This window comes from Micropterus salmoides, unplaced genomic scaffold (genome assembly GCF_014851395.1).
Source record: "Micropterus salmoides isolate LMB-PRFRI ecotype aquatic unplaced genomic scaffold, ASM1485139v1 Ms_hic_scaffold_3303, whole genome shotgun sequence".
In the NCBI taxonomy this organism is placed as follows: domain Eukaryota; kingdom Metazoa; phylum Chordata; class Actinopteri; order Centrarchiformes; family Centrarchidae; genus Micropterus; species Micropterus salmoides.
This window is the reverse complement of record NW_024042600.1, coordinates 10765-21784: the sequence shown is the minus strand read 5'-3', so window position 1 is coordinate 21784 and position 11020 is coordinate 10765. Positions and strand designations below refer to the sequence as shown.

Below are 11020 nucleotides of genomic sequence, written 5' to 3'. Positions count from 1 at the left end.
TTCTTTGAAAGAAACCTGCAGCAGGTGGAAGCTCTTCATCTTCTCTGTCCCTCTGAGTCAGGAAAGGTTAGCTTAGCTTAGCATAAAGACTGGAAACAGGGGGAAACAGCTAGCCTGGCTCTGACCACCAACGGCTCTGAAGCATCTGTTTTAATCCTGTCATGAGCTGCCGCTGTATAAATAAAATCTGAGTTGACCTTTGACCCGTGTGACCTGCAGGTGAAGGAGCTGGGTCGGGCCGACGAGGTTCTGGACCTGTCGGACTACGAACGCTGCGAGGAGATCAGGAAGAACAAGAGTCGCAGCAAAAAGAACCACAGCAAGTTCAGGCTGCAGCGCTGCAGCACGCCAGGAAACACGGTACACCTGAGAACTCTCCTGAGAAACACCTGTCTGTCTGTACGCCTGAGAACTCACCTGAGAACACACCTGTCTGTCTGTACGCCTGAGAACTCACCTGAGAACACACCTGTCTGTCTGTACGCCTGAGAACTCACCTGAGAACACACCTGTCTGTCTGTATGCCTGAGAACTCACCTGTCTGTCTGTACGCCTGAGAACTCACCTGAGAACACACCTGTCTGTCTGTACGCCTGAGAACTCACCTGAGAACACACCTGTCTGTCTGTACGCCTGAGAATTCACCTGAGAACTCACCTGTCTGTCTGTACGCCTGAGAACTCACCTGAGAACACACCTGTCTGTCTGTACGCCTGAGAACACACCTGTCTGTCTGTACGCCTGAGAACTCACCTGAGAACTCACCTGTCTGTCTGTACGCCTGAGAACTCACCTGTCTGTCTGTATGCCTGAGAACTCACCTGTCTGTCTGTACACCTGTCTGTCTGTACACCTGAGAACTCACCTGAGAACACACCTGTCTGTCTGTACGCCTGAGAACTCACCTGTCTGTCTGTATGCCTGAGAACTCACCTGAGAACACACCTGTCTGTCTGTACGCCTGAGAACTCACCTGAGAACACACCTGTCTGTCTGTATGCCTGAGAACTCACCTGTCTGTCTGTATGCCTGAGAACTCACCTGAGAACACACCTGTCTGTCTGTACGCCTGAGAACTCACCTGAGAACACACCTGTCTGTCTGTACGCCTGAGAACTCACCTGAGAACACACCTGTCTGTCTGTACGCCTGAGAACTCACCTGAGAACACCTGTCTGTCTGTACGCCTGAGAACACACCTGAGAACACACCTGTCTGTCTGTACGCCTGAGAACTCACCTGAGAACACACCTGTCTGTCTGTACGCCTGAGAACACCTGAGAATACACCTGTCTCTCTGTACGCCTGAGAACTCACCTGAGAACACACCTGTCTGTCTGTACACCTGAGAACTCACCTGAGAACACACCTGTCTGTCTGTACGCCTGAGAACACACCTGAGAACACACCTGTCTGTCTGTACACCTGAGAACTCACCTGAGAACACACCTGTCTGTCTGTACACCTGTCTGTCTGTACACCTGAGAACTCACCTGAGAACACACCTGTCTGTCTGTACACCTGTCTGTCTGTACACCTGAGAACTCACCTGAGAACACACCTGTCTGTCTGTACGCCTGAGAACTCACCTGAGAACACACCTGTCTGTCTGTATGCCTGAGAACTCACCTGTCTGTCTGTATGCCTGAGAACTCACCTGAGAACACACCTGTCTGTCTGTACGCCTGAGAACTCACCTGAGAACACACCTGTCTGTCTGTACGCCTGAGAATTCACCTGAGAACTCACCTGTCTGTCTGTACGCCTGAGAACACACCTGTCTGTCTGTACGCCTGAGAACTCACCTGAGAACTCACCTGTCTGTCTGTACGCCTGAGAACACACCTGAGAACACACCTGTCTGTCTGTACGCCTGAGAACTCACCTGAGAACACACCTGTCTGTCTGTACGCCTGAGAACTCACCTGAGAACACCTGTCTGTCTGTACACCTGAGAACTCACCTGAGAACACACCTGTCTGTCTGTACACCTGTCTGTCTGTACACCTGAGAACTCACCTGAGAACACACCTGTCTGTCTGTACACCTGAGAACTCACCTGAGAACACACCTGTCTGTCTGTACGCCTGAGAACTCACCTGAGAACACACCTGTCTGTCTGTATGCCTGAGAACTCACCTGTCTGTCTGTATGCCTGAGAACTCACCTGAGAACACACCTGTCTGTCTGTACGCCTGAGAACTCACCTGAGAACACACCTGTCTGTCTGTACGCCTGAGAACTCACCTGAGAACTCACCTGTCTGTCTGTACGCCTGAGAACACACCTGAGAACACACCTGTCTGTCTGTACACCTGTCTGTCTGTACACCTGAGAAATCACCTGAGAACACACCTGTCTGTCTGTACACCTGAGAACTCACCTGAGAACACACCTGTCTGTCTGTACACCTGAGAACACACCTGTCTGTCTGTACACCTGAGAACTCACCTGAGAACACACCTGTCTGTCTGTACACCTGAGAACTCACCTGTCTGTCTTTACGACTGAGAACTCACCTGTCTGTCTGTGCACCTGAGAACTCACCTGAGAACACACCTGTCTGTCTGTGCGCCTGAGAACTCACCTGAGAACACACCTGTCTGTCTGTGCGCCTGAGAACACACCTGAGAAACACACCTGAGAATTCACCTGTCTGTCTGTGCGCCTGAGAACTCACCTGTCTGTCTGTACACCTAAGAACTCACCTGTCTGTCTGTACGTCTGAGAACTCACCTGAGAACTCACCTGTCTGTCTGTACACCTAAGAACTCACCTGAGAACTCACCTGTCTGTCTGTACGCCTGAGAACTCACCTGTCTGTCTGTATGCCTGAGAACTCACCTGAGAACGTCTCGGGTTACGTATGTAACCCTGGTTCCCCGAGAAGGGGAACGAGACACTGCGTCGGTTACGACACTATGGGAACGCCTCTAGGCGAAGCAGGTCTGAATGTGAATGAAATCACTCCAATCCTATTGGTTTGTTGCTAGAACGGTAAGGTGTGACGGAATAACAGGAGGAGTATAAAGCACACCTGTACACACTCATCATTAGCTTAAACTATGAAGCAGGCGCTTCAGGCGGGGAGAGAGGTGCGGCGGGCCGACGCAGTGTCTCGTTCCCCTTCTCGGGGAACCAGGGTTACATACGTACCCCGAGACGTTCCCCTTCGAGGGAACTCGAACTGCGTTACGACACTATGGGAACGAGATACCCACGAAACCGTGCCGAAAACCCCGCCTGCCCCTGTGTGCAATAAAGTGGCACGACTAAGAGGAGAGCGCACGAGTGCCAGGTGCCGAAGGAAGGTCAAGACTGTAAAACCGAATGAATGTGTGCGGAGTGGCCCAGCCAGCCGCTACACAAACAACCAAGGCAGAATGGCAGAGACCGGCGTGGAGGTGGCGCGTGGTGCTTAAGAAAAAACACACCTGTACATCTGGTTGCCGGACATGCTGGTAGACTTCTTCTTCAGGTAAGACACTGCTTGTAGGACTGGAGCTTTCTTCAAACAACATACAGAGCGCCTGCTGAATAGAAAAAAGCTAATGATGAGTGTGTACAGGTGTGCTTTATACTCCTCCGGTTATTCCGTCACACCTTACCGTTCTAGCAACAAGCCAATAGGATTGGAGTGATTTGACCTCAGTGATTTGAGAACTCACCTGTCTGTCTGTGCACCTGAGAACTCACCGGTCTGATCCTGGTACTAAAGGTACTTTTGGTGGAAACGGGGCTATAATGAACGTTACGGATATCAGCCTCAGTCTTGTCTCTCAGGATGACGGACGGCCTTCAGATTATTCTGTAATTATTAAATAAATCTATGACAGAGAATATTTGTTAACGTGAGCCGCGGTGGGGTCACTATTGATCAGAAACATCTGACATCATTAAAAGAGTTACGGTGGAACCACGTGGAGAACATGACGACATCAGACCTTTCTGTTAGTGTCAGGTGTGAATGTGACGAAGGTTACGACCTCCTCATCATCCTCACACAGCTGCTGCTTCCGGGACTGCAGCGTTTATTCTGCAAGTTTCTGTTGATCCACAAACAGGAAACTGTTTTTACAAACCAAAGTAAATGTGAATGGAAACAGGAACAGCTGACAGCGAACAGGTGGAGATTCTGCTTTAAACCACTTTCCTCAACAGGAGCGCTCACATATCTGCAGGCCATCCCATAAATACCCAGAATGCCTTGGGGAGGGGATCAGGTGTCCTGCAGACAGGTGGCAGCTCTTATTACACACACACACACTCGGCCATCTGGTGACAGCAAAGTGTGTGTGTGTGGGGGGGGTCTTGCACTGTGATAGGTCAACCAGTGTTGTGCAGCGTGATGTCAGCACTGTCGTCCAATCACAAACATTAAAAGACTGAATCAGAATTTAAACCAGAATCGGCTTCATTACTTCACTAAGTCTGTTTACACATACAGTGAGTGTGACTCCAGTTTCTGTTGCTCTTAATGAACCGTAAATGTTTCTGACAACATGCTAACACAAGCTAACACATGCTAACAACAAATCAAGAATCTAATAAGCAGCGACGGGCAGAAATACATCAAAATGTATTTTAAAATGAGAAACCAAATAATTTTAAGTGCATCAAAAAAACCTACAGAATACAGCAGCCACGCAATGTTTCAAAATAAAAGTGCTGTATTAGCCTAACTAACCTTCCATCTATCAGCCTGTTTGATCGATCCATGACCCGAAACTGACTCAGCTGATTAACAGTTTGAGAGCAACATGTGATAAATCTCACATATAATCACGCAGAGGAAGGTTTGTTTTAAATTAACCAACAGTTTCATGTTTACCTAAAAGTTTGATCACCTCTAAAAGACTTTATTATTATTTTACTTTCAAACCGATAAACACACAGGCTGAAAGTAGCAGGCTAACGCTAACTGTGAGGGCTGCTAGTAGTTATAGAACATTACGTAAACTGTTAAACAATTTAGCTGCTAAAACAAACACCAAAACAGGAAGTGTTAAGAATCATAGAAATTTATGCTAAAAATGGATGGAATCTAGTCTGGATTAATTTTCTGTTCTGATCTCACTCACTGGGCAAATTACTGAGAAGAACCAATCAGAGGCAGCGTTTATATGATGTCATCAGGTAGACTTCTCACACTGTATTACAGTATTTTTAAACTGCAAAATACAAAACACCGAAGTATTTTGAAACAAATATGAAGCCATTTTCATGGAGCCTATCAAATACAAATGACTAAATCCTATTTCATATTTCAAATACAAAACATGTTACATGCTAACACAAGCTAACTACAACTAAACTAATAAAAACAACAAGCTAAAACAAGCTAGTAGTTAACACCAAAACTAAATGAAGAATCATTAAATTAACAAGCTACAACAAAATAAACCTGCTGCTAAAGGCTAACGCGAGGTCTCCTCTGTGTGATCCACAGACCCGTTTCCTCAGGACCACGTATGAAGCCAGAACACCTGGATTAAAACCCACATGTGAACCTGTGTTTTGTGTGTTGCAGGTCCCGAACCTGGTCTTCCTGGCTGTGAGTCCGGAGGAGAAAGAGTCCTGGATCAACGTCCTGAATGCCGCCGTCACGCGAGCCAAAAACAGGATCCTGGATGAGGTGCGGATCAGAGCCCAGTTTTTAAAGGCTACACCTGGTGTTATCATTTTTATTATTTTATTAATACCAACAACATGTCTGTGTTTGTTCGTGGGAGATGATGAAATCCTCCAATTTGAATCTAATCTTTGTTAATCAGCTGACACACAATAGTCACTAACACCTGCATGCACCTGTCCTTCACTTGTCTGTTTGTTTAATGCAACTTGAGCTCTGCATTAAATCTGAGCCGTCTACATGTTAGGTTTCAGAAGGCAGTATTTCCTGTAACAGCTGTGTTTATTTCAGGGTGTCAGAGCTGCTGTCTGCTGGTTCAGTCAACAACCTTTTCCACCAGTCAATACTTTGATCAATACTCTGATCAATACCCGTTCTCTGACACACACATTATGTTCCCGGCTGAAAGAACCAGTGCCTCATCAGTGGTGTTCATCCAGGGAGTCCTGGAAAAGCCTTGAAATGCAATCTGAAATGAAAGTGTGTTCGTGTTTTACGTGTTAATAAAGGTTTGCTGCTTCTTTTCGCACCTGACGTGTTTGTGTCGTCATCTCCAGGTGATTGTGGACGACTCGCAGCTGTCTCACCTGACTCGAGACCGAGTGAAGATTCCTCACAACCGCCGACTGCCGACCAGAGGTCACCTGCTGGCTGTGGTCAGTCTGCTGCTCCTCCTCACTCACTCTCCCCTATCAGAAGCCTTTTCATCATAAAACGTCATCACTTCATTTGAGATATTTGCTGAAATATATTAATAATAAAATGTGTAATAAATTAACACCTTCGTTGTAATTGTGAGGAAAGAAAGACGTCGTAGTTAGAGTTACAAGTCATAACTCAAACTGAAACCGATCTTGACTCAAGGTCCACTTGCGCGCTTGTTCTGGAGCTTTTGACTGAATCACATGGTCTTCATCAGCTGATGTTCACAGTTTTCATTTGTCTGAGTTCCTCACGTTGTAAAGAGTTCAACACAGAACAACTTCAAGGGGCCACTTAGTCCCTTGTTGTGGAGTTTTTGACTGTATTACATGGTCCTCCCAGTCCTCTAAAGTCCTATAAATAGAGCTGAACAGTGAGGGTCATGTTCTGTTTTGGGATTCTGATCCTTCGTAACCGTCTGATTTGGACTCACCACCAGCTACCAGACTGTGATAAGCTTGTTTCTGCTCCTGTAGAAGTCCGCGTGATATCAACATTGTTATAAGTAAAATATGTTTTAGTCATGATGTCATAGAGAAGTACTACACTACCCACAGTCCTCGGGTGTAACAGCATCGTCTCTGATTGGTGGAGCTCGCTGTTACTGTTGAAAATGTTTAAAACCCTCAAATGTCATGTTTGTTCCTGCTAGCACCTAACCGTACGAAGAAGCTAAACTATCGTTAGGTTGGAAGTCTTTGGAAATTTCATCATTTGCAATGGTTTATGGGAAAAGTAGTTCCTTCACTCAGTTAAATAATGATGTACACAGTTTTCAAACATTCTGTGGTCATGATTCATATCGTAGCTGGTTGGATCGGTTTAAGGCTCAATGCTCTTTAAATAAGGAGTTTTGGGAGAGTTCTGTTGAGCTCTGTCGCACAAAACGATGTGAAGTTTGAACATCAAAGCAAAGTGATTTGCTGATGAAGAACATGTGTGATCCTGTCAAAAGGTTCCACAACAAGCAAGTAAAGAAAAGGTCTTTCATGCTTCAGATGGTGAAACCTGAGGACGACTTTAACCAGGTTTCATGTGTCACTGCTCAGAATGTGGTCACAGGTGTGTGAAAGGTTTCTGTTTGACCTGTTGCACCTCCTCTCTGTCTGTTAGGCCTCCACCTCCTCCTCAGACGGGATGCTGACCCTGGATCTGATCCAGGAGGAGGACGCTTTGTCTCCTCAGGGAGCCGACGGCTGCGACACCTTCAGTGTCGACGTGGACAAATCCCACCTCGGCCAGGACTGTCCCAGGTCAAAAACTGATGGCGATCTCTCTGCCAGAACCGCCGAGGCTTCTGGGAAATCCCAGAGCCTTCCCCGTGAGGTGGCGGTGGTGTGGGAGCACACGGGGCCCGCCCAAACCCCCCAGGGTGGAAAACGCCTGACGACTGCAGAGAAAAACCGCTGCGCCTCGATGGACGAGATCCTGACGCACTCAGATTCTAAAGCTGCGAAGAACAAGACGTTGTCCTGTTCACCAGCGTCCACGCCAAGCGGCACGACGGCGCCAGTCAGCCAGCTGCAGGAGCTGATCAGCCAGAAGCTGGAGAAGACGGAGCGGCTGCTGAGGGAGGTGCGGGGGGAGGCCGGGGAGCGAGGGAAGATGAAGGGAAAGGAGTCGGCTGAAGGAGCGCGAGCTGAAGCCGAGAGACTCCTGAAGGAGGCGGTGGCGGCCTGGAGCCAGGCACAGGAAGTGCTGGAGGAGGTGAAGGAGTTGAGGGCATTGTACCGACAACTGGACTCCTCCTCCTCCCCCATCACCCCCTCCAACAGCACCAAACTAAACCCAGACTGCAAGAGCCCGAAGTGAGCCACATGGTACTGAGTCGTTCTGGTAGGAACTGGTTTCGACCGCTCCAGTCCAGGTAACGCCACGACGCTGAACGCAGCGTCTGCTTCTGTTTGTCGGACTTGAGACAAAGCTGCTGGATCAACCACTTTTAAATTATTTGGAAAAATCAGGAGGGCCAGTCGGGAGGAACCAGGACAGTCCGGCTGAATGACTCCGTGCACAAAGTAAACATCTTCCTCACAAAACCACAGTAGCATAAATTTAATTTTAACGTCCTTAAACACTTTTCCAGGTTTTGAAAATCCCATAAAGTCACTTTTTTTTTGCACAAATAAAAACAAGGTACCTTTAAAAACAAAACTTGTCAAAGTGAACGAAAATGTGCCAAGACGAGAGTTCAGAGACGAGGAGAAACTCTGCGGGTACTTGATCATGTCACTTCTGTTCACATCCATCACTTTGGATCCTTTTTATTTTGCTTTTTGAATAATTTAACAACACCTGTTGGAGAAGTTCTAAACAGGATGAAGGTTTCTGCAGCTGGACATGAAGATGAGACAGCTGCCGAAGGAGGATGAATATTGTATGAAGGTGAATTAAAATAACTTTGGTGAATACCAATTTAGCCTATGTTAGCATACTAACATGCTGAGTTTAGCATTGTCATAGTGAGCAAGTTAACACGCTAGCGTTAGCACCACCGTGTCTCTAGCAGGGTTTCATTCTTCACAAGTTATTCTGTTACTTTTCACGTGAGAGATTTTTGCTCGAACTCATGGTGTTTTACGTCATAAGAAACTAAGTTTTTTTTGGAGCCAACTGAGACCTTAAAACCTACACAGCTGGGAAACCCAACCACTATGCACGCAGAGCGCAGACCCTGCAGCAGGAGACTGTCTGCAGCAGGTTCACCTCCTTCTTTCTGAATGTGAATGTTTTCTGAAACACCGGAGGCGACGACGAATCAACAGCCTCCAGTCGCAGCTGGAAACTCAGAGACTCAGGAATGTTTAAGAAGAACTGGACTGATTCTCACAATGTTTGAGTCCAACCCTCAAAAAAACTGAAACATCAGATCTCAGTCTTTGACTGAGCGTCTCGACAGATCAGGACCAGCTGCATCAAAGCCTGATTTATACTTCTGCGTCGAATCTACGCCGTAGCCTGAGGCTCTAGCGTGACTTGCACCTCCCTAAAAATGTAACTACATGTCGAGGCGACGCACACCACAAGAACTGTGATTGGTCGGCTTAGTAGCATTTCTCCCAAGCCCACAAGAAATTTGATCCGTCTTTAACATTTAAAAAGTCTAGAAAGCCACACGATTATCATTAAGTTAGCGAAAGGCTGAAACAGAAGTTAGCCTGCTCGGCCAGCAAAAGTCTACACAGTGGCAGAATAACGCTACTGCCAACTAGTGTTTTGGTGGTGTAATGGCAGAGTGATGCAGGCACCGACACACGTCTAAATGCGTGGCTACGTGCGTAGCTTACGCTGCGGGCTACGGCGTTGACTCGACACAGAAGTTTAAATCAGGCTAACAAATCTAACAGCTAAAGAGAAAGTAAATCTAAAACTAAAGAACAAGTCAAACTAAAACTATGATTAAAAGACATAATATCAAATTAGAATAACAAATGATGAACATAAGAAAAACAGCTAATAAGCTAACAAGCACAATAGCTGTGCAGTTAACAACTGCACGCAAGCTAACTGATTTTAGCTGACTCATCACAGACAAATAAACACCTGTCGGCTGTTTTGCAGTCCTTCTCACCATGAACCTCTGTAGCCGATGAGCTAATCAAGCTAATTAGCTGGCATTAGCTAACTTATGCTGAGATGTACAAGAAACAGGGATGATGCTTGATACCAGCTAGCTAGGTCTGTCAATCTGCACAAAGTATTTTCCCAATAAACTGATGAATCATTTAGTTTAAAATTAAAATTGTGAAACCCAAGGTCACATCTTTAGCTCAAGTTTTTGTTTTACTGATCATTTAACCCTGAACCCTGGATAGCTATAACATTTAACTAGCTAAGAGGCGGTACCTTGTTGTTAGCATCTGAACATCAGGAGGTGAGACCGACTGGGATCCAGCTGAGAGTGAAGTGAGACCAAGCTTGGGAAAAAAACACGTTGATAAATTAGAAGCAACATGTTAGCTTTGTAACTCTAACATCGGCTAGCAAGCTAATTTTAGCCGACTCATCATGGACACATCCAGTCTCGGTGGTTGTTTAATAAAGCAGTTTTCAAAACCCTGAACCCAAGAAGCCGATAAGCTAATGTTAGCTTGCTAATGTTAACGTAGCATTATGGCTATGGTTTTATAAATGTAGTGAACATGTACTAAGCTAATGCTAAACTGTTTAGGGCAGCAACTAACAATTAAAGGTTAATACCTCAACGTTTTGATTCTTAAAATGCTTTTTAACGCATCATTTAACCACAAGTACTTTAATTTGATAATTTCTAACATTTAATTCATATTTTTCTTCCAAAAGGTCCCGATCATGTTGAGACGAACGGTCATGAATCATTTCACAGTGACACTGAAGATAAAAGACATAAACGTTGTGTAACTGGATGAAATGAACTGGAAAACATGACTAATTAAATGTTTTATTAGCTCTCTGAGCAGGTCACATGACTGTTTAACTGGAATCTAACGTTTGCACTGAAACTCAACCGCATACAATCAGAGTTTAACTGGGAAAAGTTTATTTTTTTAAACAAGTTTCTGACTTTTGTAGTTTGTTAAAGCTTCCTGGAGTTTAACGGGTTCTTGTTGGTAAATGAAGTATAAAAAAGGTGAAGGACGTCGCATTGAAGACGATGTCAAGGGACAAAAAACCCTCATCTTTATCTGGTTTTATTGATTCCACCAC

At 45.8% G+C, this 11020-nt stretch overlaps 1 protein-coding gene across 1 annotated transcript; it reads left to right on the top strand.

Annotated features, from left to right (window-relative positions):
* Nucleotides 1-219: 219 nt before the first annotated feature.
* On the top strand, nt 220-9450 carry LOC119884240 (pleckstrin homology domain-containing family O member 1-like; the record flags this gene model as incomplete). The annotated part of the gene is given in 4 exon segments (XM_038694708.1): nt 220-360; nt 5531-5635; nt 6190-6288; nt 7448-9450. Coding segments are annotated over 4 exon segments (1044 nt in total), but the record flags the coding sequence as incomplete, so codon positions are not given.
* Nucleotides 9451-11020: the final 1570 nt, after the last annotated feature.